At 46.8% G+C, this 26,982-nt stretch overlaps 2 protein-coding genes across 2 annotated transcripts in view; one reads left to right on the top strand and one right to left on the bottom strand.

Annotated features, from left to right (window-relative positions):
* TMEM39A (transmembrane protein 39A) overlaps positions 1-8,573 on the top strand; it is a 20,358-nt gene extending 11,785 nt beyond the window's left edge. The window contains 8 exon segments of the mRNA XM_054829515.1: positions 291-484; positions 2,043-2,265; positions 3,644-3,727; positions 5,144-5,286; positions 5,739-6,087; positions 6,909-7,096; positions 7,564-7,684; positions 8,240-8,573. Coding sequence (XP_054685490.1) covers positions 291-484; positions 2,043-2,265; positions 3,644-3,727; positions 5,144-5,286; positions 5,739-6,087; positions 6,909-7,096; positions 7,564-7,684; positions 8,240-8,473 — 1,536 coding nt within the window. The 3' untranslated portion in view covers positions 8,474-8,573.
* Positions 8,240-26,943, bottom strand: LOC129207839 (uncharacterized). The gene is made up of 20 exons (XM_054829391.1): positions 26,788-26,943; positions 26,646-26,702; positions 24,890-24,927; positions 23,527-23,667; positions 21,881-21,943; positions 20,589-20,709; positions 20,070-20,162; positions 18,902-19,062; positions 17,709-17,794; positions 17,398-17,481; positions 16,150-16,212; positions 15,931-16,008; positions 15,750-15,838; positions 14,965-15,001; positions 13,576-13,724; positions 13,334-13,396; positions 12,935-13,010; positions 12,212-12,296; positions 11,944-12,031; positions 8,240-11,364 (listed from the first exon to the last, which is right to left on the bottom strand). The coding sequence occupies exons 1-20, from the start codon at positions 26,941-26,943 to the stop codon at positions 11,254-11,256; spliced, it is 1,839 nt and encodes a 612-aa protein (XP_054685366.1). The 3' UTR covers positions 8,240-11,253.
* Positions 26,944-26,982: the final 39 nt, after the last annotated feature.

Below are 26,982 nucleotides of genomic sequence, written 5' to 3'. Positions count from 1 at the left end.
GAGATGCTCAGTGGCGCTTTCCAGCCAACAGGAAGTGCTAGCAGTCGCTGATGGCTAATTTAAGCAGCCGCTTTTTAAAGACACAGCGTCGGTGGCATCTGTTCTGCGTATGCAAGCAGACGCTGATCTGGTGCTGTTGAAATGGCACAGTGTTTTAGTGTGCTGATGGGTGTCCCATAGGGCTCTGCATGTATGAGAGTGGTTTCCTTTTGCAGGAACTCGCTTGGCTGGGGTGTGAACTAGGTGACCAGCAGTTTGCCACTTCAGTGATGTTTCTGCCTCCTTTGCAGACCTGGGAAGGCTTTGGGATCGTTGTCTGGGTGTCAGGGCTCAGCCTGCCGGAGGCACTGGAAGTGGATTGGTTCCTGGTCATGCCCGGTGGAAGGAGGGGACCCAGCCGGCAGCAGCTAAGCCGTTCAGCTTTGCCTTCTCTCCAGACGCTGGTTGGTGGGAGCTGTGGAAACGGTACCGGTTTGAGAAACAGGTGAGGATGAAGGTAGGGTTGTTGAGACACCTGTGGCTAGGATAGCACTAAAAGCTAGGAGCCTAGATCCACTCTGAACTCTGTGTGGTTAAAGCGAGGAACTGGGACATGGGGACCTCAAGCCCTCTGCTGTGCCATTAGGAGATGGCCCCTCCAAGGGGGAACATGCCCTGCATGACAAACCTCTTCCAGCTTCTCTTCCCAGGTCTGTTGTGGCACATGCTTCCCTCTGTGGCCCCAGACTTTGTGCATTAAAATCAGCCCTGTGGGGAGATTGTGGAAGTGATCTCTGCCACCCATCACCACTGACCGTGGTCGCAATGGCCAGGGGTGGAAATAGCACAATGCTCAGTTTGTTTCCTGCAGCAGATCCCAGAGCAGTGAGTCCTACCAGATGATGAGTCCTCATCTCTCTTGCTCATTTGCCTGCAATGCCACAGGGAGTTAAGTGTGACATGTCAGAGCTCAGCTGTGAGTCCCCCTCCTATGTGACAGAAAGGCAGGGCAGGATGATGCCTATATTCTGTTTTAGCCCTGCTGGCTGCAGATGAAACTAATTCTTACAGTTGGGAAAGCTCATCTCCATTTTCTGGGGAAGTTGGGGGCTGAAAAAGGAACACGCAGTGACATTCAGATCTCCTCGTTTGGCACAAAGACTTAAAAGGGCCCAATGTTACTTCCTTCCATGCTGAGGTTATCAGACTAGAGAAACTATTGGCTGTGTGTTGAGTCTCTGACCTACTTGGTATAGATTCATTGTTACAGAACAGAGAGATCCAAGCCATTTAGCTTTGGCCTTTAAAGACTTCTCTGGCTGGGACAGATGGATGCATGGCACAGTGTTAGATTCTTGAGAAGCAAGTGACTCTGTTGAGACCATGGAGTCAGTGACCCAAGGTCCTGGGGGAACATTGCTTATCCTGGTTTCAGTCAGACACAGCATAGTTTATGTCTGAACTTCCTCCATCGGTTTACTCTGCCAGAGCTTTTAGTTGTCCCAGCCTCCTCTGAAGGCTAGGAAAGAAGGAAGTGTGAGAACAGTTGAGAGATCAGCTTCTAGGAAGTGGCTGCACTCCTCCTTTCCAGTTTCAGTTGCCTCCCTTTTCAAGAGAGGAACTGTGAGCAGAAAGACAGTGGGCACTTGGCAATACTGGAGAAAGAAGCTGGGTGCCACTGTAATGTCCTAGTGATGGGCTGAAGGAGCCACCATTAAGTGCTCGGTCTGGCACAGAGTCCTCAGTGATTTTTGCTTGGAGTTGCTTCCTCACTCTGCACCTCTGTTCCTCCATCTGCAAGTTTACTGACATACTGTTGGGCGTGTCACAGCACCTCTGGCAGACCAATCTGTTGTCTAGAGAAAATGCTGGATAAGGTTTTTGTCTGAGCTAAGATGCAGCTCACCATCAGTCTTGTGCCAGGAATACGAATGCAAGACTGCTGCCACCTCTCCTCTGTCAATGCCCCGTCCCAGATTCACAATCCCAAGCACTCCCTGTCCTGGAAAATGGTAGAGATTATGTAGAATGTTTACCAAGTGAGTGATACCTGTCTGCTTCAGGAATGGTAGTGCCATCAGCCTCTCCGCACCTCCAATCACAGCGCTGATTACTCCAGAGCCTGTACGTCACTGCCGGATCCCTGAACTGCCGTTGGATGGGAGCCTTCTCTTTGAATTCCTGTTCTTCATCTACCTACTGGTAGCCCTCTTCATTCAGTACATCAACATCTACAAGACTGTCTGGTGGTACCCGTACAATCACCCTGCTTCCTGCACCTCACTGGTGAGTTCCCCAGCAAATGCCATCACTCGTGCTTTGTCATTTCACAGCTTCTTTCCATGCTTCTTCGGTCCAGGAATCACCAAGCATTTGACATTAAGGGAGTAAAGGGGAGTTCACGTGCACCCCCATCAGTGAGGGCCATGTCATCCCCCATTTTACAGGGGAGAAAATACATGGAAGGTAATAGAGAGGTGTCAGCAGGGCTCCTTCAGTGGAAATTTCTTGCAGAGAGTTGCATGGACTAGCTAGCCCCTAGGGTTTGAAATGGAATTGAGACTCCAGGAGCCTGCTGTGGTTGCCCCTTCCCAGTAGAAACAACAGAGCCTGAGAAGAGAGAGATGATGGAAGTTTTCATTTGGATCTCACAGCAGGTCAGCAGCAGAGGAGTTGGGGAGGGGTTCAGATCCTCAGCTTATGTAAACCTTCTGGTCTGCTCAGTTTCAGTCTTCTTCCTGGCCCAATAAGCTTCACAACGTGGCAGTGACCTGTACCTGAGTCAGCAAATGTGAAGTGGTCCTTCAATTTATATTGTGTGCTTGCTGCTTGGAAGCATGAGGTGGTTCCTTAGTTAACTATACCAACAGGTGGTGCTGGTGTTCCAGTTATACAGCTATTAGTTTCAAGTTCAGCTATGTAATGCTGGACACTGCTTTCTTTGAAGAAAAAGCATTCTGGTTTAGGCTCCCTACCCAAAAGGATTTAATGGTCATATGTTTGTTCCCATCAGAAGTCAAGCATTCTCATTTACCCAAAATGTCCTTGAAGTCCCAGACAGCAGTATTCAGTCTGCTAACTGTTCTAGCCAGAACACATTTGATGGCTTCACTGAAAAATTGTAGCAGTCCAAGAGCTTTATCTAACTTGATGCAGTCAGAGCCAATGCTAAATGTCGAATACAGATCTATGGCCTGTGAAGATGACATTTTTCAGATCAGCTTGATTATCAGGGAGCACTGGTCACTACAGACCATTTCTGAGACTAAAAGTTAAAGCGAGCTGGTATGCTCGCTCTGGAATCCGTTTTGGCTGCCCTTGCTCTGGTTGCTCAGTGGCTTTTCCCAGGAGAACTTGCAAGCTGTTCTCCATAGTAGGATCCTGGTCCCAGATGTTCCTTTGACCCCAAAAATACCTGCCTGAAGGGTGGGTTGTGGGTTTGGTTTGTTTTCAGTGGAAATCTCTCCATGGGAAGGAACCTCCATGTGGGGAAGATCTTCTGGAGACATTCCTGTGCTACTCCCTTCTCCCTAATAGAGAGACTTGAGGAACGCTTATACAATGTCCTAATGCTCCCTCAGCAGCTAGCTTTCCAGTACCACCCCAGCTGGGTGGTTTCAGAGCCCCTTCCAATGGTGAAGACCTTTTCTTTTTCCTCCTTCAGAATTTTCACCTCATTGACTACCACCTGGCGGCGTTCATCACAGTGATGCTGGCGCGGAGGCTGGTGTGGGCCCTCATCTCTGAGGTAACATTCCCACTGTTCCCTCTCCTGCCTGTAGTACTGATTGCAGATCATGACCACCCATGGCCTGAGAAAGTTCTGCACGTTTCTTCCCCCAGAACAAGTCTGAGTGTGAAGGACTGATTTTGGGGATGCCCTTCTGCCTTCGAGTTTTCTCCTTGAGCCCATTCATGTCCTGCAGTATTGGGTAGCTCTGTTGCCTCTGCAGCTAGAAGGAGATGAAATGGTTCCACTTGCTTCTTTATCCTGGCAGGTGCAATACTGTACCTCGCTATCTCATGCCAGAGAAGTGGCTGAGAATTGCAAGTCAGGTAGCAGAAAGGCAAATAGGGAGGTTAGCCAAGACTAGAAGAATGAACAGCAGATTAGAGGGGAAAGGTCAGGAGGAGGATGTCTGAGCACACTAAAGTGAAATAGGAATAGCTGGTAGAACTGCTTTTCCAGTCCTGGTTACTCTGAGACTCTGGTCATGTCACCTTAGATTTTAAGACCTTCTCTGTGTGTGAGAGAGCAGAACCAGGCCAAATACATGTTTGAGAAAGGTCAATTTGAGGAAGATGGAAATTCTGTCCACTGAAATGGTTGATAGAACTCCAGGCTAAGCAACTAAGCAGTAAGTTCAAAAATAAATAAAATAAAGGAAGTTATGTCCTGTTCAACAGGTGAATGGAGAAGAGGGATCACTGAAGTTCTGTTTTCATCTCTGATTCCTGCCATTTTCATTTATGTTCACATACTCTATAAAACTTCCCACAGACTGAAATTTCTACATTGAAACCTTCCATGCAAGTTCTTGCACATCCCATCTATTGGCTCTAACCCCTAAGAATCTTTTCATAGTTCAATTGCCTTCTCCCCTCTTGAGATTGGAACAAGCTTTCTTGCTGTCCTTTTGAAGGTGGTGCCTCCTCACTAGACTGCAGCTTGTACATCCAGCGGAGATGAGTGGTGGAAATCTAGTTTTGGGATTGCCGAGGTGCACCATCATCTCTTCCCTCAGCTGAGAACTATGACATTCCAGCTCTTTAGGAAAATGAATGCTGAGACCTGATCTTTCTAAAGGAAAGAGCAATAGGAAATGTTTCAGGCCATCCTGGACTATCACCAGAGCAATAAGGCACTTGAGCAAAAATATTTTCTACTTTGCAGCTTTTTTTTTTTTAAAGGCCCTATTTTAGTCATGCCCTACAACTTGTGCTTATTTGCATCTTTTGGATTCTACCAATCATGAATAAAATCAAAGGCATTCACCTTTTTGTAAGAGAGTCAGTCTCCTCCTTCTGGGAGCAAGAGGGCAGCCACCCCTTTTACGGTGCCTCCTGGCACCCCTCTCCCTGCTCCTCCTCCACAGGCACCCATTGTGCTCGTGTTCTAGCACAAGTGTTACAGGGCTGCTGGATGTTTCTTCTCCCTTTGCAGGCCTCTCAGGTGGGGGCGACATCAATGATTCACTACATGGTGCGCCTGGTGCTGCTCACGCTCTGTGGATGGGTGCTCTGCTGGACTTTGGTCAACCTCTTCCGCAGCCATTCTGTTCTCAACCTTCTCTTCCTGGGCTACCCGTGAGTGACACCACCTTCTGCCTTCGGGGCCCCGGGGAGCAGAGCTGCTGGGGGTGGCAGGAGCCACCATGGGAAGCAGAGCTGTTTGTTGTAATCTGTTTCCTCACTGTATGATTAAAGGGGAAGTAGAAGTGGCTGGGGAATGATGTGAGGTGGCAGCGCTGAGCTGATGAAGCAAATTGCCTCAGTATGGTGTTTGTGTGAGGGGTCTTTACTGTGACCAAAGATTGAGCCATTGGGATCACTGATTCCACAAATGAGATTTAAAGAAGCTTCTCTGCACAGTTGTGAAAGCTGCAGCCTCTAGCCTTTTATGGGGGAGAAGAGTTGGCCACTAGCTTCTGGAGTGAGGGTTCCTATGCGGTGTCTCTCTCATATGGGCCAAGATCTGTTCAGGATAGCTGTCATTTCAGCCCTTTTTTTTTTTTTTCCCCTCCTTTTTTTCCCTGCAGGTTTGGTGTCTACGTTCCTCTGTGCTGTTTCCACCAGGACAGCAGAGCACAGCCCCTACCTGCGGACTGTGGTTACTTGGTACAGGACCAGATGGTGGATGATGGGACTTCAGCTGTCAGCAGCCTGGTCAAACCCAAAGATTTCCTCTCACTTCTGTGGGAATCCCTGAGAGAACAGTTCAATAATCCTACGTCTATCCCCACCCACAGCTGCCCCCTTTCCCCAGATCTCATCCGCAATGAGGTGGAGTGCCTAAAAGCAGACTTCAACCGCAGAATCAAGGAAGTTCTCTTCAACTCTCTCTTCAGTGCCTACTACGTGGCATTCCTGCCACTGTGTTTTGTGAAGGTAGTTCTTGTCTGGCTCTCTCTCCGTGCCCCTGCCCGCCGTCTCCTTCTGAATGTTGTGTGAATTACTGCCAGGCCAGATTCTTGGTTAATTCCCCTTTTCTCTGTCTCCCCTTTGGCAGCCCGGATAGCGGAGCATGGCTGCATCCGGAGTGCACTAGTACTGCTCCTGGTTGGCGGATAGGTATTGCCATAAATGTGATGCACCTCTAGTCCCATCACCCCACTTACTAACTCCCCTTCTCCCACCCCGTCCTAGGCAGATGGATAGCTGTGTTCTTCCTAGAAAAGGGAACTTGTTGTTACCTGTCTCAGATCCAACATCCTGGCTTTTGAGTGCTTGGATCAGAGGCTTTGGTGGTCAGCCTGTTAGAAAACAGACCCAACTAGGATTAGCTTGGCAAGCTAAATCCAAGAACCTCTTGTCAATGTGGGGGTTGTATTTCTTAATCTGTTGTTTTTCTAACTTGAACAAGCTCTAGTTGGTGTAGTGAAATGGGCAGGGCTCCACAATCCATGTGGCAGTCTCAGTGCAATTGGTGCTCCTGGGGCAGTTCTGTGGCAAGCAAACCCCCTTGTTATCTGCTGCTGGAGGAGGAGATGCACCAGCTGCAGCATCATCCCCCACCCTTTCTCCTCCAGGTGAAGGAGAAGGGAGTCTTGAGTGTTTCCTAAGCTGTAACCCTCTGAAATCACTGGTCCAAAAGCGCATGCCTGTAACGTGTGGTGTGGGTCTGCTGGATGCACATGCAGTACGTCCATTGTCATTCCTTCCTCCATTTTGTGACAGTGGTGCCAAGTTCTTACCTGGTCTCTTTGCAGAGCACCCAGTACTACGACATGCGCTGGTCCTGTGAGCACCTCATCATGGTGTGGATCAATGCCTTTGTCATGCTCACCACTCAGCTGCTGCCTCCCAAGTACTGTGACCTGCTCCACAGATCAGCTGCCCACCTCGGCAAGTGGCAGAAACTAGAACATGGTTCCTACAGCAATGCTCCACAGCATATGTGAGTGTGGGGGTGGTGAGGGGTTGGCATGCTCAGCAAGGGGCTGAGAAGGCGTTCTAGTATATAAGCAAATATCAGCAGTGCTTATGTACTGAGGACAGTTCTCCATTCCCCACGCGACTGTGCTGGTCTTTCTGTTCCCTAGAAACATAAACATCTGCTCTAGAGAGCTGTCTGAGCTCCTCTGGTCACTGCTGGTTCCTTCCCAGAAAGAAATGCTGAGATTCTTGGCCACTTGTGCAGGGGCAGGGAGTGGGCTAGGTTCTTGCACTGGGAGCCGTTTGTTCATGTTACTCAGTCAGAGTCCATCTGGTGGGCTTGTGATCACCTCTCTGCTTTTCCAGTGGGAGCTAGATGTCCTAGTGGCAGAGGCTGTGGTATTCTTCAAGACGCAGTCCATTCCTGTGAACTCACTTTCAGGCAGGTGGGAGCACAGATGCTAACGCTCTGGCATTCTTTCCCTACAGCTGGTCAGAAAACACAATATGGCCACAGGGAGTTCTGGTGCGACGTAGCCGATGCCTCTATAAAGCAGTTGGGCCTTACAACGTAGCAGTGCCTTCAGATGTGTCCCATGCCCGCTTTTACGCAAGTATTTTTTCTCTTGCTTGATGTGTTAGGATTGTGGGAGGGAGGAGAGGCTCAAACCTAGTTGCAGCAGAGCAGGTCGTGCAGAACAAGAGTTGAAGTGCTGCGCAACAGCCTGTTGCTACTCAGCAAAATACCTGTTTGCAGCACAGGGGCTTTCCTGTCGCAGCATTACAGCGATGTCTGGGCAAGACGGAAGCCATGGCTGCCTTGTCACTGCTTTCTCATCACGGTGACGCAGCTCTGTGATCAGACAGTGGCATATTATTAAGAGGGTTCTAGTTAACATCTTCCAGGGAAATGGGAACGGACGTCAGCTGGTCAGTAGGTTTTTCCACCCGTCATCCCCTTCTCAAACAAAATGAGACTTCTACAGGCCATGTATGCTGCTTTCCCTAAGTAGCAGCTAGTGGTGGTTGGAGTACAAACGTTTCTTCTGCCCAGCACAGTGGTTGCTAGCCCAGTGGTGCCCAACAGCATTAGGTACATACCCCTCCTTACTTCAACACTGCAACAAATTACAGAAATCTGCCCTTCTTAACTGTTTCCCTGCAGTTCCTTTTTCACCGTCCATTACGGCTGCTCAACCTGCTGATTCTCATCGAAGGCAGCGTGGTCTGCTACCAGCTCTACTCACTGCTGCGCTCAGAGAAGTGGAACCATACCCTCTCCATGGCCCTCATCCTCTTCTGCAATTATTATGTCTTATTTAAGCTCCTCCGGGACCGGATAGTATTAGGCAGGGCATACTCTTACCCACTTAACAACTATGGACTCAAGGCACACTAGGCCGGCCAAATGTGTACCCCTTCTCTTTCCCTTCCCACAGGGCAGTGAGGGAACCTCAGAAAAAAAAAATATTTTCGTACAGTTCTATTTTTTTCTTGCAGCGTTTATAAATATTTAAAATATTTTATATTTTGTATACTATTGTTTTTGTGGGGCAGGAAGGGAACCAGTGGCAATTAAATGTTGCTTTATAAACAAGGTGTTATTTTATATATATATAAAAAAAAAATCAATGTGTATATACCGTATATCTATATCCATACATATATCTATGTGAAGCAACAGGAGTGTGTGTGTGGTCACTGTGTCCGCTTTGCTCACACGACTGCCTTGCTATTGCATACTGTGCGGGTAGAACCGCTGTTCTTTAGGAACTGGGCTGCTGTAGAACTCGGATAAGCCAACAGCCAGGGGACGAAAGGAAACACAGTGGCCTTTCACCAGGATGAGTAAAGTTTATATTAGTAACCTCAGTACCAGGGAAGTCTTGTACTGGAAATGTGCACTGATGCGATACCAGTTTAGGGAAAGGGAGGAAGCAGTGTGGGGAAGGACAGACTAAGTTACTGTCAGTCAGTAAAAGCTCTCAGTTCTTTTGTCTTCCCACTGTTAGCGGGATGCAACTATTAGTTTGTTTGTTATTTCAAAAAAATCTTTAGCTCCTATCTCTCCTCTTAGTAACTTGAGCTCCCTTGCTCTGCCCAGGGAATGAACTAAATATTGAAATTGTAATTTTAAGGTAGTGTATCATTGAGGAAGGGATTTGAAATAAATAGCTTCATCTAGCAGGATGGTAATTGAGTATTTTAAACATCCATCTCTAATCCCTTAAGTAGTAGCACTAAATTAGGGAATATTCAGCCATTTCCTTTCAAGCAGTAATGTTACGGGCAGAAATTTATTCTTGTCAAACACTTATCAACTCCCTTACTGCTATACAATGCATTTCAGCATACCAAGGTATGTTGGTAGTGTTTAATAACTTATCATTAATAATAGAGGAAATACTTTGCTTTTAAACTGTTCTTCATAAAGCTGAACTATACTAGAATTAGTGAAAAAATAATTGTGGCAGTATCACAATTAAGGAATTAAAGATAAAACACAGTATCAATCATATAATTAATTTAACTGTGGATGCTGGTGACAGCTGATGGTAGGCATTGATGCTTTAACTCACATAATTAAGTAGAAGATGGCAATGCAATGTTCCTCCATTCAGATGCTATCTGACTTAGTTTTAGCCATTAGTAAAGTGCTAGCTCTGTTCAAAGAGTGGATACGTATGGGGGAAAAAACCCAACCAAACTGTACTGAGTTTGGGAGAAACTGCATCTGCTTTGTGTTCCTTCTTTCCTTCCAAGTTAAGTAAGAATACAGTGATCTTCTCTGTTCCTGTCTGTAGGACAGCTTCTCCAGCAGCCTGATCACAAGCCCAGGATACTTGATGAGGTAGGCAACAGGAGATGCCTCTAAGCATTAATCCCAAGCTACTCCAAAACAAACACAAATGCTTAGTTTTGGTTAATCCTAGGCCTTTCTTATCATGTGGCCCTAGTGCTGCTGTCAGGACACAGATACTAGGGAGTTTACAGTCTGGAGCCTTTCAATGAAATGCAGTACTGTGGCTTAGAGCCACATCATACTTTATGTAGTATAGCCTCATCTTTAATCCACTTCTTAATTCTACCTTGATTACTTCAGGAAGTACGTTTGGGATAAGAGAGGGTTGGCTTCTTATCTAGAGCAGGCTCTTTGCTGCACATGGCTTCGTGCAACACCCTTCTTGCACCCAGCTTCAATTCTTGTGGTAGCTCACTTTCCTACAAGTTTCAGCTGTTGTTAATGCTGTGAAATACTGTTTAAGGGGTGTTGAGGCAGCTATTAGAAAGTACTTTCTTCCATTTGGACACCTACATGATAGTAGGCTTATACTTACTTATGCAACCACTGGGAGAAAAGGGGCTCTCCAAGGTTTAGCTTGAGAAAGAGAGATGTGCAACAGAAAGCCAGAACCCTGAACCAGAGCTATGGGTCACAGAGCTGGTGAGGGTTCATGCTCTGCTTTTTCCTCCCCTTGCAGGCAAGGCTGAAGGTAGGTAGGACCATTCATGCAGCGAGCACACCCATGCTTTGTGCAACAGTCAGGCTGACCTTATGCTGTTTGCGGCATAAGGGACAGAAGCACAGTGACACTTCATAGCTATAGGCTTTCTATTTTGCTCCAAAGGACTAAAGGGCCACAACACACACTACCTAATTACAGGTGTGTTAAGATCCTCTTCATGGCAAGGGAGCTGCATTCTTAAGGGAAGCTGCCTCTCCCCCTCAAAACAGTACCTCTGTTATATCCTGGAGCAGCAGGAGTTCTGTTGAGAAGGTTTAAGGTCTAGGGATTGTACCTGTCCATGCACACACAGTAGTATGAACTGCCCACATGCAGTCCTGTAGATGCATCTGTCTTCTATCTTTACACAGGACCCTTACATGGAAAGAAGTTGCAGAAGATAGTTGCAGCTTCCTCTGTTGGCAAAAACACAGTGAGGAACTAGCTAGCACTGTTGGGCTCCCCAATACAAACTTGACCATCCAATAACAAACAGGGAGCAGAAATGATGTCTGCTCAGCATCAGTGCCTGCTTAGATCAGTGTTCCTTCCCATTCCTTAAATGGGCCTGCTACTAAGCCTTATTCAGATGAACATTGAAAACAAGTCCACTCTAATACTTGATCAGGTCAGACTAGGAAAAAAAGACTTATAGCCCATCTTGGTCACTCCATCATGCAAGGATGTCATAATAAATGGATGGTTTTTTGGTCTGGTAACGAAACTGCTCTAGCTTCAGGCCAATCCTCAGAAGAACAGCTTCATCCCACCATTTGGCCATGACCTAGGAGAACATTAAAGAGGCAGAGACAGAAAGGAGGAGGGGGAAAAAAGTAAAAAAAAAGTAGCATCATCACATACAGACGCTCTTGAAAGCCCTGTACAACATACCTCTTTTTTTCCCCCCCAGCAGCACCAGAAGGACACATGCTTTTCCCTTTTACCCCAGTAAGTATGGCATCACTGCATTTGGGATAAAGGCAGCTGTGTGACTTAATTACAAGACATGGACCTTTCATTTACATGAGACCCATTTCAAGAGGGAGAAAAGCAAGGAAGGACTTAAGTTACAGAACTGAGATATAAGGAAAAGAGAGGAAATGGTAATAACAAAAAGTAGGTACTGATGCAAGTAGACAGGGAGACAGAAGTCTCTCTCCCAGATACCTCAAGAGTCCCTCTGCCACTCAGGAGTGAGTTACTCTGAGGCAAGTCTCTTCACCCACAAGTTAAAACTTTATTACCAGTACCTGCCAACTCCTCAAGTGTACAATGTTGAACAGTAGGAACCTGGTTATAGTGGTTCAGGACAAAACCAGTTGGGGATTTTGTGACCCAGCATTCACAAAGAGCCAATGCTTACCTGGAAGCTGATAGGAAGCCCAGCAGTAGAATATCCAATAGGGACCACAAGGCCTGGAATCCCAGTGAAGTTACCAAGCTGCATGAACCTGGGGGAAAAGCTGTCGTCAGCATTTCTGCCTTGGGACAGCAGCAAAGTCATCCTTTTTTTTGGAGAGGCAGCTAGAATTGGTCTCCTGCTCTACAGCCTGAGGTCCTTCAGTTAGTTCAGCTAGTCTCCAGCTGTGCCCAAACTTTTGCTTCCATAGTGCAAGCGGCACTCTTCTTACCTCATGGACCGGACTGTGAAGGACAAATTGCTGCTCCCAGTCAAGAGGTCAGATTCATAGATTCTTGGGGCAGTGCAAGCAACAGCTGTGGAGGAATCACAGAATGATTGAGGTTGAAAGGGACCCCAGGAGGTCATCTTGTCTAACCCTCTGTCTCAAGGACAGCTACAGCAGGTTGCTCAGGACCATGTCCAAATGGCTTTTGAATATCCCTAGGGATGGAGATTCCACAGCCTCTCTGAGCAACCTGATCCAGTGCTTAAAGAGCAAAGGAAGAGTCAGGCAGTGGTGAGTCTCCAAGGAACAGCTCAGTTCATTAAAGCCGCATGTTTGATATACATTGGTGATGCAAACTCACACCCTTGGAACGCAATCAAGTCGCTGGGATTTATGAATTAAGCAGTTAGTTTCTATTTAGAGCAAGAACATCTTCATACATAAGTACATGTCCAGTCCCTCCTCTGTACTGTGCTGGCTCTGCAGCTCCTGTTTCAAGTACCAAGGAGAAGTTTCTCACTGCCATGGATATAGGCAGGAAGTCTAGAAATACACAGCAGTCTTTCTAACCAGGCTGCATTTTCTTCTAAAGGCTTGAGACACAGCAAAGCCTTTGCACAAAAATCATGCTCTTAAAATTGGGGAGGGAAAGTTAATGGAATAACTGTTCTTAAAATGCAGCACACAGCTGTCAGGGACCAGCTCTTTGGCCAAGGCTGGCAATACCTGGTGTAAGGATACAGTTCACAGTGGTGAAGATCTCTCGCAAAAATCTCATGCTCCGAGTTCTCTGTCGATTTGCCTGCAAACAGAGACAACTACAGTCTGACCGGGCTCTCTTGATTCATGAGGCTCATGTTTGATGATGACAGACTCTGCCCATCAGAGCCTATGCCTTTGCAAAAGAAGACACCATTCCTGCAGTTTGGAATCAACATGCAGGACACCAATCCACATGACACGTCCTCTGTGGCGCCCCACCATTTAGCATACTTTCACAGCAAAGGGCAGTACAGCTGGGTGGTACCTTGCCACATGCATGGGGAGGTTAAGAGAATCCTCTACCCCACCTTTACAATTTCACTAGGTGCCTCCCCTTGGCCTTCACCACAGCATGTTCCTTACCGTAATATAATCCAGAGCTGTGAACTGGGAAGCCAAGGTCAGATTAGCTCGAGTGTCCAAATTCTGAAAGAGAAAACATTGATGATGGGTCTGCTTGCAAGAAACTGAATGTGACAGCCATGGAGTTCTCTTCCAGGTCTGCTCTCCTGTATCAGTAGTCATCCAATGGCATATGACGCTTGTTCTGTATCAGCCGGGACAACTACTTGCCACTGATCCAAGCTGCTGCTGCTGCTGCTTACCATATCCTGGAAATGTTTGTTGAAGTCAGGTTGCAGGAAGTCCCTCATCTCACTGAGAATGCAGATTACATGTGCTACTCGCACTTCCTCCATTTCTGGAAGAGAAACTTCAACCACACTGGCTCCCAAACTCTGCAGGTGCTCCACAGCTGAGTACAGAACAGGTAAAGCACAGACAGCATCTTTGAGTTCAGCAAACTTCATAGAAGGGCTGCAAATCCCCACCCCCTTAAGAAGTTAGAGGCCCCATAGGCCATTACAAGGCAAGCCTTTTCAGTGGCATGTGGACTGCTACAGCTGCTTCTTGTAGGGAAAAGCCTTCAGCCTAACTAGATCTCAGTACTCCAACAGGGCAGGGGCTTGCAGACAGGTTCCTAACTTACCTGCTACATTTTGGCAAGTTCATCTCCTCCCTCACCCCCCCAGTTAACCCAAAGAGTGAAGGTGGTCTAGTAATGCTTCCCTGAGCACTTGACATGACTGGTATTCCATCAGCATGAAATGATTATTTAGTATCATGAGATTCACACTCAAAGCCTCTTCTGATCCATTTTGGTAGAAGAACCCAGGGGATACTCAGACCAGGTCAACAGTACAGGTTCACTAAATCCTGACGCACTCTAGCAAGGCCGAACACTAAGACTTCAGAAAAAGTTAATCTTTTGCAGTCTAAAAAGAATTCCCTTCTTTCTTTGACCCCACCTTCTTCATAAATATCCAAGCTTGCCTATTTCACTGGCTTATGGTGCACCTCTCCTAAGAAAACTCTATACATGTAATAGTCTTCTACGGAAACAAGGAGGCTCAAGCAAATCGAGGCAAATAAAGCCTGACTACTGTGACCTATCTCAGCTCCAATGCATAGGAGGTCAACTATTATACCAGGCATTGTAGAATCTTTCTCCCCCACCCCCAAGTACTCACCAGGGTCAATTTTGCTTAGTCTAAAATCTGAGAAAGCCACCCTAATGTCACCATTTGGCTGATTTCAGGGAAATACCAGAGGACTGGATACATCACAAAGACCTAGCCCTGTCTTTCCTACTGAACATTATGTTGTGAAACAAGTCCCTCCCTTAAAAAGTCTTTTACCATTAGAACTTGCAGAGTAAGCATTACTGAGCACAGATCTGTCTTTATACAGACAGAGGCTTAGCGCACTGGACTGCATTCTTCCATTTTAACCTGACAAGCCTACAACTGCCGAGCTTTTTAACCCTCAACAGTCGGGAGGGTTTCCCTAATACAAAGCTACTGCTGTTTGTCAAGCCAGACCTCTTTAAGCATCTGCCTTTAAGGACTTCAGGCGACATCTTTTTAATGCATACATAAGAGGGGCACCAAGTGATACCGTGACATCAGGCACAATAAGAGACTTTTCCTCTTTACCTTTCTCACAGACAGACAGGACTTCAGCATCACATGCCTAGAGAAAAACAGAAAGAACTAAATAGACTTTAGTAACTGCCCTCCTCTCCTTGGTGAGTCCTCACCAGGACTTTGGTCCTCATGGAGCTTTCCTTGTTCCTGTCCCTAATGGTAGTGAAACACAGCCCTCCAGGACTGCCTTTCCTATTCCAAGAAAATAGCTTGCAGGTCATACTCCTACAGAAAAGGAAAGGTCATCTTTTCTAGAGGAGAGGATATTCCTCCTCTGTGCTGGAGCAGAGCCAGAAAGAATCCTTGTTTTCCTCCACAGAAGAAATCCTGATCACGTTTGTGGGACTGCATTACAATTGCCTAGCGGTATTAGCTTGCAAGCCCAGTTTCTACATTGGAATGATGAAATACCACTCAGCAGCTACAGCATTGTCACCAAATGGATACACTCATTTTCCTCATTTGATTTTAAACTAACTGCCTTTTGTAATCAGTTCAGAAGCATTGCTTCCAATAGAAACAGCAGTATGAGGAAGCATACTGCCATCAACTGTACAGTTACCTTTCTCCATGCCACCAACAGGCTTTTATTCAAAAGGCTGCCTTAGGGGGGAAAAAAAAAAAAAAAAAATCGAAGTCTATCCCTGTTGATGTTTTCACCCAGGCTATATTCTCTTCCACTTATAGGACTAAATATGAGAAGCTCTAATGATGACAGGCAAGAGAACAGGGAATACACTGAATTCCTTCAAAATATCATTTTGCAAAGCAGCAGAAAGAGATAGAACAGGCACCTTAAAAAATGTCCAGTCCACTCCCAGTTTTAAGCCTTTCAGGTCAGGAGCACACATATCAGAGAGGGTGGCTTTGGGCTGTTTTAGTCCTGCAGGGAACAAACAAGAGTTCCTCATTTTATCTAGAATGCCTCTAGGAAGGCAGAGCACCTGGGCTGAGGGAGAAAGAGGGCTCACCTACCATATGGATAAAGTGGATCTGGCTCAGCAAGTACGCTGTAAACAATGGCTGCATCTGCCACTGAGGTACATATAGGGCCTGTAGAAGAGAGATCAGTTATAAGAATACGACAAGGGGTAAATAGTACCTTCCCCCCAAAGTCTTTTGTAGGCACAGATTGCCTCCTGTGTGAGAACACCACACGGCAAGGTCCCTGAAGTGGAGCACAAGTCCTCTTACCTACGCTGACTGTGGAGTAGGAGAGCGGCAAGCTGCCATGAGAACTGATGCGCCCAAACGTACCTAGAGAAAAAGAAATGGGCAGTTAGCTAAATATCAGCAGTCACTGGCAAGATCTGACCTAGCTGGCTCTGGGGCTCCTGGTCAGCAAGCAACACACCCCTGCCAGCCACTATTATGTCTGCTTTTTCAGAGCCCAGTCATTCATCTTTCAATACCCTGTTCTGCTGACCATGATGCATTCAACAAGTAGCGGAACTGTTTTCCCCCATAAGAAATTATTTACTTGAGGGGAAGTGTGTGCAGGGACATTTTGAAATACATGCATTTAAATATGCAGAAGCAGCATCTATGGTATGGAGGATGGAGAGGCAGGAGCAGTATTATCAACAGCAGGAGATACCAACCCCCTGGGAGATGTCATCCACTTCACCAGTGAGACTTTGTGCCTACCACCAGATGTCTTCTGTGAGTATTCGTATCACCTTTCTGAGCAGTTACATTTTTGTCATCATCATCATCTTCCTCAGATGAATCAAGATTAATCAAGTTGAGCACATGTGAAGGATGGAAAAACAGAGTAATGGCTGAGTATCTGGTCTCAAATGAAGCAGCCGAGATCTTTCAGAATGATCAACCATTCCCAAAAGCCAGCATCTCTTCCAAGTGACAATCCTGCCTCACCACCTTCCATGCTGCAGACACTGTCCTGTGTTGTATGCCCTCTGCACGTTCCCCTTGATTAAATTCTTACTGCAAGAACTGCATTGCTACTTCTTCTAACACAGAGATAAGAGGGAATGGCTACATCCTGGTTTCGTACAAGCCTATTACCAGGTTTAACTTGCCAGATACATGGAAAGGCTGATGCTGCTCAGATCTGTAATTGGGGTGATGGCAAACCATTGTAGGTGGAGATGCTTTTCACCAGCTCATTACAGATACCTGACTATGTTTGGAACACCTCCCAGCAAAGAAGGAAGATTGAAGAGGGACAAGTGGGTAGAAAGAAAAGCAGCATGCATGTTTTGTTTACCATTTAACTCAAATAAGTTAGGATTTTTTGAACATCTGTTCAATAGCCAGTAGTAAGAATACTTCTGCTCTGCCAGTCCAACCCACATGACTCTCAGGGTGTTATACTCCAGAGTTTCTCTGGTTGAGTTTTGTGTGACAGGAAGTAATGGATTGTGCCTGACTTGTTTGTGGCATTCTATCTGATATCCCTCCATGATTAAAGCGCTCTACCTTTCAGCCCCACCACGCCACAGAATGAAGCAGGAATCCTCACAGAGCCGCCTCCATCAGTGCCAATAGCCACCGGGCAGAGACCTACCAAAAAAAAACCAACCCACACATTGGCCTGTGATCAGAGAGACATCATGTTGCTCTGTCCATTCTACCAGCAGCTGTAGCCAAGGCAGCACACAGAGCTCTCTATTGAGCTAGGAGTTTCCTCCAGCTTCTAAACCCACTCATAAAAACTAAATGCTTGAGGTAAGTACTTTGGCTCAGGACCTTCCTCCCACCACCCCTGAACTCTGTTTAGGACCACCTACCTGCTGCTACAGCTGCTGCTGACCCACTGGAACTCCCACCTGTGAAGTGGTTCGGCTTGTAGGGATTCCTAGGGATCTTGTGGTACCTGAGGCAGACAAATAGTGTTGAATCTTTTCCTAGGAAGGACCGTGTGCACTACAGGGCAGGAAAAGATCCAGAAACACAGCTCAGGGATTCCATTCTCTCAGTAAAGAGATTCCATTTCATCCCAGATAGCGCTATCTCCCTAGAAAACAAGATGCAAAGAGACTTGTGCCTCAGAGTCCAATCTCGTTACCATAAGCAGCCTATCCAAGAGAGACAGACTCAAAGCAAGAGAAAGGATGCCGCTCCTGCTCTTCTGTCTACAACAGCACTCTGTCATTACTGCATGCCACAGTGCATTATGCAATTCCAAAAGGTGGAGTGGTTGGTGGCCAGCAATTCTTACAGACAAGCCGGTCAGCATTCCCAGCTCTGCCCTTTATCCCAGAGCAGCAGCTCCCAAACTCTCCAGTCTGACCACAGTCCCCAGACACCAAAGAGACCTGCCAGGCGGCAGGGTATCCAGCTGACCTCACCCAGTGAGGAAATGCCCTGGTACGTTGGTGCAGCTGAGGGGGAGCCCCACTTCCATCCAGCTGCACATGCACAAAGCGTGGCTCTGCACGTGGCTTATCAAGGCTGTGAGGGCCACTACTCCAGAATAGCAGTTCTCAGCTTGGCTATAGCTGGAGAATTCACAACAGTAAAGCAAATTCCAGTGAACCTCTTTTAGCTAGGAAATAAAAACACTATGTTTTCCCGAGATGACTGTACCTTTTCTCACCGTTTTGGGCCTTTAGTCACTATTGTGACTGAGCATTAGACTACTATTTATTTGTTTTCTGTCACCGCTTTTTTCTACCACTCATCCTGTAAACATTCACACCTCCAGGCCTGTAAGGCCTGGCAAACCAAGTTCCTTACTCAGCAGACACCACTTGGATCCTCTCCTTCCTTTGGTTTCAGGAGCCTTCAGGCTTCCACAGCTACTCTGACCCTCAAATCTAAAATGCTAGGTTTTCATAACCCCTGGGTTCTCCCTGCACAGGGTGCTTCCATCAGTTTTCTTCTCATGTTTGCCCTATTTTTGTACACTTCTCTGTCAGTTCTGGACAGACTTTTAGATCTTTCTAGACCAGGGGGAAGAGAAGGGGAAAGGGATTTTTACCTATTAGGGTTGCATCCAGTTGTTCCAGTCCCTAGTTCATGCATGTTTGAGACCCCAATAATGATAGCCCCAGCCTCTCGCAGCTTCTTGGCCACAGTAGCATCTTCTGTTTCAGGCTCTGTCCCAAGATACACTGTTCCTACTCGGTGATGGTAAGGTACCTTAGCAAGAAGACACATTATTCATCCTAAAACCCTGGCAAGGTAGGCAGGCATATCTGCATGCTTCACATGCACACTTCAACTCCACAACAGATCCCAGACATTAGGACCCATAGAGGTAAGGGCGGGCTAGGAAGCTTCACTCTTCATCTTGTCCTGTGTTGGATTCTGTTAGGACAGACAACGCTTCAATATTTGGTCCTTTTCCCATGCACAGGAGTCCTTTTAATACCATGATACAGAAAAACAGAAGTATGTAGATGGTCAAAAGTCTGCCTCCCTGCAGCAATGTAATTACTATGCCCAGAAGAGTCACCTTGGCCCCACAGCACACAGGAGCTCTGTTTTCCATTTTTCTAGACAGAGCTGCAGCATTTCAGATGTGGTGTGCTTTGAAGCAAAGCACCGAGATTAGATGGATGCCAAAATACCAGATGGACTCATTTTCAGAGTATGCTAAGTACTCTTCACTTCGATGCAGCAATGGAAGAATCTGTACATAAACAGGACTCCCACCCTATGGGCAGGTCTCTGCAGAGCTTATGACAGTTTGACAGCACCGCCAGGAGTATTTAATGGTAACTGTTGTTAGGCCACAGGCAAAACTCATTGTGAGTGGGAATTTTCAAAGAAACTTGCATATTTCTGACACATGTCCTTTAAGGTAAGGAGAGAGGGATGTTTTTCCAGTGGAGCAGTCAGTGCCTGAGAAATACAGTTACACCCACCACTGCAGATGCTTTTATACATTCTCATTTCATAAGAGGGACTGTTTCTCACCCCCACCTTCTACTCCTCATGGATTAGAGATCAGTACAAGATATGGAACATGTCTGCTGATCTGTCTTCACCTGGCAAAACTTGTTAATCCTACTCATTACAAACCCACATTGTTACAAACATATTCTCAGCCTTCTGCTGAGGAATTGGCCTTAAAACCTTCTTGCAGTAAGTTGTCCAGGTTGACCACCTGCAGCATGAACTGACAGCTAGACAAGGAAACTCACCACTTTGAATTCTTCTTTCAGACACACTGGGATGCCATCCAGATAAGACAGGGTACATTTATTCCTGTAACGAGCAGTGGAGGCCTCAGCCATCTGCACAGAGAAAAAAAAGTATACATTATATATAATTTAGTTGAGCTGAAGGTCATTACCAGTATCAGAACAGATACCAAAAATGGCTTTCTCAGGCTGCTACTAAGCCCAACTATAAAAGTTACTTTCTTCCACCATATGCTGATGGGAAACTACTACTTGGAAGCATCTATGCTAACGGATGCCACACAAGCACAGAAGTCCCATTTTAATCATAGTCATCCAGCAGGAAACAGATTGCTTTAATGCTACTTCTCTTTGCAGGAAGGAAAGCAAACTTGTTTGCAGTTCTCTACACAAGGAGGGAGAAAAAAATATACATATTTTTCTGTGCAATATATCAGCAGAAGAGCGTCTTCCCCTTCTAATGGATGCTACTGCTCTTGGGATGGCAGAGGCCCCTTTCCTACCAGAGGCAGACATTACCAGCATTATTTGCTCCTGGTCCCATTGCACTATCGCTCTGAGTGGGGGTGTGGATTTGTCGCAGTCCTCCAGCGTGGCAATGATGTTCTTCGCTACCTGAGATGGCGTCAGCTTCCCACTCCTGCAGGACAGAAGTTGGGACCTTGTTACAAGACCCCCACACCACATCCACACACAGGGTTTGTCTCTCATGTAGCAAGATGGCAGCTGTCACAGCCGTAAGCAAGAACTAGATAAGAATCTGTGTGTGGTGATGATTTCAACACAGTTGACACTAGCAAGACAGAAGACTCCCTTCCTTAAGGGGAGAATTTGCCTACACAGCATGTCCCCAACCCTTACAGTAGGAGCAGGAGCTAGGTAAGTTACCCAGATATTCCTGAACCACCAGATAAACAGGCAAGGACAACCGACAGCTTTACAGAGAGTCCTCAAGCTCCTGAAAGCCTCAGGCTATGAAACTCTCAGTATCATGAGCTAAGACCAAGAGGCCAGTCCCCTTTATACAGGCCTCCTGTTACAGAGAAGGGCTCCCAGCAGTACTGTCATAATCCACCTTTAACAAACAGGCCTTCTCTCCCTCCTGGCAAAAGGCTACCTTGCACCACAAACACATCTATGTCTGGCTGACACGAAAGCCTCACAGCCAGAGGATGCACCTATAAGACCAGACTGCAGCATCAGCTTTTTGCTCCAAGGCTGCAGCAGAGGTGGCCCTTGAGGAACAAGTGCCAGGAGCGCAAGAGGGTTTATCTGAGCGCTCCACACCTGGCACATGTCCCAGAGGCAATCAGGAGTTACCGAGCGGCCAACAGCTCACAGAACCTCAGAGTCAGGGATGTGTTTCCAGCTCTTCCCGAGCTGGACGCATTCACTGGGTGAAAGCAGTCAAACTGCTCACAGGAGCACAAGCAGCTGGGGAACAAAGGGATTCTTCAGAGACCCACAGTATGTGCAACTCACATCTTCCAGATGAACCTTTCTCTCCTTCTCACTCATGCGTTTGGGCAAACAAGGTATGTAGAAATCTCTCCCAGAGAAAACTGACAATAAGCCAAGGAAAACAGCATTTAAATATCCTTGCAGGGCTTGTAAAAGTTGTGCCAGCTCTCCCAGTTGGCTTTCCTTCATTATTCTATTAGAGGGAAAGGACTGCAAAGGGTGATGCTAAACAGTGGTATCTCAAGGATAATCCTAACAAAGGGGTGCCCAAAGGGTACTTGTGGAACAGTAGCAGCCCACAACAGGGGAACATGCGAGACAGGTTGTTCCCAGAACACAATTTCACCTACCGGTAGCAGTCCAGGTAGTCTTTGATCCCTTTGAAGCTAAAGCCATTGCTAGCAGAATCAAACCTGCAAAGAAAGGATTAAAGGGGCAACTATGAACCATCAAAGCCACCTCTGTTTAGGCCTGCAGGCTTCAGTATCACAGTCCAATGCAGGTTGGGCATCACTCACAGTAAACCTGCTGGTCACCATTTGGATTGCTAGCCTACGCATTTCCACTCATGCTCTGCCAGGCTCCTTGCACACATGCAAGACACCAGGTACACTAAGGGTGCCGCAGAAATAAGGGACTGGTGTTGCTGACATGTTCTAGTTGCTTCATATTTCTAATGCAATACAGCAGTCACTAAACTGTTCAAAATTTATTCCAGGTTTACTTCTGCTACTCACCACTGCACCATTACAGCATAGCTAGAATATACGGGTAAACTTACTCCCAGGATCTCTGTCACAAGTTTGATCCAGATAGCCAGTATCACATACAGCATGTGGTGCAGGAAGGGGAAAAGGCACTATGCAGCGCATCAACAAACTGCTTAAAACCTAAGTCAATGGATCTAGTACATAAGAAATAAACCATTTCTCATCACAACAGGATTAACATAAAATCATCTCAAGAACTACCTACAATTACTACTCCTGTGATGTCTCCATATCATCACCCAACCCAGAAGCCATACCTTGAAATAGGACAGCGTATGGCACTGTAACTTGCCATGCCAGGAAGAGACAAGGTTCCAGTGACCTGCCCTGTAATAGTCACTATAATATATCACTGGTAGAGCTGGGGACACAAGAACCAGAAGGCTGCACTCACCCTGACCAATGCCTACAGCAAATACAGAAATACGTCCCTCCCTCTAAAGTGAAGGAGCTAAAAGTTTTTCCTTGGTCTAGCTTAATAACTCAAGCAGGGAGCAAGCTTAGTCTTACTAAAAGCAAGGATACATACAGAGAACCCACTCTCTGAGACACCGAGGAAGTTCAGCTCATAGACACCTTCAGTAACTACTGTACAGGCCCACAACTAAGAACAAAACCAGATGGGGAGAGCATTCATAGCAGCCCAGCTGCTCCCACCTCAGCATCAGACCTCAGTGAGACATGCGAGCCTGAGTAGTGTTTCACCTGGAATCTCATGGGATTTAATCAAGTACAGGCTGCAATCAAGAAGCTGAACAGGCATTTATCCAAGCAACCTAACTAACAAAGCCTAATTTCATGGGGATTGTTTTCTTTATAACCTGTGTTCCTTCCCTCCTCCAAGCAACACCTGTGTTCTCTTTGAGATTCCTTGCAGGCAAGAAACAGCACACCTGAAAACTCACTTAAAGGGATTTATGTGCTGACTAGTCAACCACTAAGTGTATCTGTTATAATAGTTCAACCAGAGCCCTGGCAAGGGCAGGATTTGGTCTCTCCCAAATAAGCAGACTCCCTAAAGCTTGTAGAAATGTCACATTGCCTGTAACTACTGGCAATTTATAAATTACAAAAGGAAAGATGACTGACAGCACAATTTGTTTGGTAAAGTAGTCAGGCGTGGAAAAAGATTTTAATCCAGCTTACTGACAATGATGGCCTCCCACTAATATAACAGTGCCAACACATGTGTTCTTCCACTCCACTCTTACACATCACATACTGACCTCACATCTATCAGCTGCTCGATAATATCTGAAGTACTTTTAGCCTCAGACTTGTCTTCCGTAACCTCTGCAGCAACCTCCGGAATAAATGTGGGATCTTCGTGAATGTCAAGTGAACGCATGAGCGAGAAGTTGTTCAGCCTGAAAGATAGAGAGTCACTGCTAGAGTTTGCAAGCTCTACCATGACTAATTTTTCAGACTGTTCAGGGGGAACCTTACCCAAGAACATTTTGTCTTAGCAGTCTGCTCTCACAGCAGGGAGTTGCAACAGTTACAAGATAATCTCTCACACCTTTCCTAAAGGCAGGATCAAATCTATTTGGCTTGCTTAACAAAGCCTCCTACCTCTTGACATAAGACCAGCTAGCCTCAGTAAACCCAAGCTGGGAAAGAACTGGTGAAAGTTTTCGATTCACTTAAATTAGACATATCACCCACAGACCAACAAAGACAGGAATGGAGAGGAAAAGGAGAAAGTAGTATAAGCCATATATTCAAGCACTAATCCTGTTAAGCACCTCCTCAAACTTTTCCATGACCTACTTCAACAGTTATTTTGCAACCAAATACAACAGGGATTGCAGCACAAGTCCAGGGCTTGGAACACGTAATGATGCAAGGGAATCAAGACCCTATCATAGATGTCAAGGAAGGATGTATAACAGCAGTGACACTTGTCTGAGTTTGATTCACTCAAAAAGCCCATGCCCCAAGTAAAAAACCAGGGGTACCAATTGTGTTTAATACATTTCTCAGTGTGCTGGGATCTGCACAGATGACCCATCAAATGATGGGCAAACTATGCGAGCCAAGCGTGAGCCTGAGGTTCCTGACACCTCTTGCCTGAGTGGCTCTTAGTGTAATGTACACTCGAAAGCACAGTTTTAACAAAAATGTGAGAGAGAAGGAGAAAAGGCCAACCTAAAATAGTGACTATCTTTAAAAAGAACATATTAAAACCTCTGAAATTCAGGTCTGGCCTCATTTTCCCATGACTACTATTCTTTTACCACTACTGGTGATAAACACAGCAGATTCGCACATCCACAAGCTTTGAAAGAAAGACTGCTCTTTAGCAAAATAACAGAAAGGCAAAGAGGTAAGTTGGCAAATTCAGTTTCCATGCACTTGCCTGAGTGTGAAAAAAGGTTAATCTCTTCTGATACCCACTCAAACCAGAGTAGTTAAAAAAAAAATCTAGTAAACAACATCTATGACAATCTTGCTCACCAATCAAATTATGCAGCTTCCCTCAGAAAAGGTGATTTCAGAATTTCAGATAACATGCAAGTGGTGTGCAATGCAAGAATCTTTAAAAAAAAAAAAAGAAACTTGGAGGGGGACAAAACTCGCCACTCTTACCTTATTAAGATAGGCAGTAAGCAGATCTGTCCAAAAGCCTAGAAGAAAGTAAGCAGAAACATTGGTTTGCAGTAACTTTGACCTGAATACCTTCCTCACTAGACAAGGAGCGCTGAATGTGTTCACAATTGCTGCAGTCTCAAAGCACCCTAGAGAACATGCAATGCTATGTAGTAAAAAAATAGCACAAATACTTGTATTCCAGGCCACAAAATTGGCCCAAAATGCTTCACCCCCACTTCACATCTTTATATAAAAGACTGTATTCTTCTCGCTCTCCTGCCTTTGTCCAGCCCTGACGCAGCCCAGAAAGCCTGCAACTGCAGGCTGCAACACTGTTAAGAAGCATCTATAGAGCTCCCACCCATTACCTTCTTCATGTTCTGCAGATTACGTGGACATTGGATAAGGTAGAAGCTTATTATTATTTTGTTTATCCCACTGTTAGGATCTTTCCTGTCACTCAACCAGCTCCTGCAGTAAACTGAGTGAGCATGAAAAAGCATGAGATATTTAGAGACTCCATGGTAGCAGACAGCTGAAAACACTCTTTGAATACCTTGGTTCCCAGTGTAGCAATATCAGTGGTCCCAAAGATACCAGCCTTGTTCCAGCCTGTCTTAATAGCTCAACAATGGACTTCAAAAACACATTAACAGATGTACAAATACAGTACAAGTCTGAAGCAACACTCCTAGATCCATGGAGCGATACGTTACCTCACACATTACGTAAGAATTACAGTCTCTTTTTGAAAACGCATTGCTTCTAATCTACATCTAAGACAGCACAATCCTGTAGGCAACCGAGAATCTCACATTCCCCCTCCAAGGGCGATGTCAGGAAAGGAAACAAGTCCAGGATCACACACCAGAGGTGGCCACAAAGCAAAGGATAAAAAGGTATTCTGGTTGTTATATCCTGCAAGAAAGCCACTTGCAAGGTATTCTCATAAACAAACACAGCCCATCGCTAGCTTTCACTCCAGGCCAAACCAGCCACCAAGCTCTGTAACAGGTCACACTGCTGAAATGAGACTTTTGTGTCTAACCTTGACACTGGCTCAAAAGGAAAGGCTAAGCAGCAGCAGCAACAACAACAAAATCCACCTGCTTTCAGGCAGGCGATGCTGTATGGCGCTCACTGCCAAGGGGACGCAGGCTTTTCTCTCCCCAGCACCCTGCCATATGGCGGTCACACCTCCTCCACACCAGCCACAGCGGGAAATCAACCCGCAGGCTCACAGACACGCCAGAGCCCACACAAGGAGAGCACTGAGGGGACAGCTGCCTTCAATGCCACAGCCCACCCGAGGACAGGACTGAGGGGGCAGCTGCCTTCAGCGCCTTCCTGAAAACCCCACTCAGAAGGCTGAAGAACCTGACTCCCTTCGTGTCTGAGGAAAGCTAGTGGTGCCTGTATTCTGAGTTTTATGTCAGCTTCGGACTCTCCATGCCTGAAGACACTCCTGACACCCTCAGCCAGAGGCCAGCTCTCTCTCTCTCCACGGCATCCCGCCAGGGGGACAGGGTGAACCCGAAACCACGCAGAGAGCCACAACTTCCCTACAATACCCCTACAAACACGAGTTTTACCTTCTCACAGAGACCCCCCTCCCTCCGAAACCCCCGGCAGTCTTGTCCTCGTCCGGTTTTCCCCGAACAACCCTCGAATTTTACTGCCTTGTTTACCCGGCTCCCGCCGCGCCGACAGGTGCCGGGCCCGGGCAGCGACCCAGCCCCTCGCCCCGACTCACCGTGTTGGCCACATGGACGAAGAGGCGCAGCCCGGCGCCGCACAGCCGCGGGGCCCACTGCGGAAAGGAGGCGAGAGGTGAGCGCCGGGCCCCGATCCCCACGGCCCCCCGCCCGCTCCCTCCCTCCTTCCCCGGCGCTCACGGGGTCCCACGGCTGAAAGCAGCCCCGCGCCTCGGCCCGGCCCGGCTCCCGACGGTGTAGGACGGCCCCCGCGCTGCCCGTGTGCCGCCGCACGCAGCACAGGTAGGCGGCAGCGATCGGCAGCAGCGAGAGGAGCAGCAGGAGCAGCGGCGCCATAACCACCCTTGCACCGAGCCTGGCGGCGACAGCGCGTCC

The sequence above is a fragment of the Grus americana genome, chromosome 1 (genome assembly GCF_028858705.1).
Source record: "Grus americana isolate bGruAme1 chromosome 1, bGruAme1.mat, whole genome shotgun sequence".
Lineage (NCBI taxonomy): Eukaryota > Metazoa > Chordata > Aves > Gruiformes > Gruidae > Grus > Grus americana.
This window is presented reverse-complemented; position numbering and strand designations above follow the sequence as displayed.

What these genes read in the sequence shown, in the direction of transcription:
- LOC129207839 (XM_054829391.1), bottom strand. Translation starts at nt 26,943, where the DNA reads ATGGCGCCGCTGCTCCTGCTGCTCCTCTCGCTGCTGCCGATCGCTGCC. An exon ending in GCTTTCAGCCGTGGGACCCC is followed by an intron (nt 26,703 to 26,787) that starts GTGAGCGCCGGG and finishes TCCTTTCCGCAG; the next exon opens with TGGGCCCCGCGGCTGTGCGG. An exon ending in GGCTTCCTATCAGCTTCCAG is followed by an intron (nt 11,365 to 11,943) that starts GTAAGCATTGGC and finishes ATGTTCTCCTAG; the next exon opens with GTCATGGCCAAATGGTGGGA.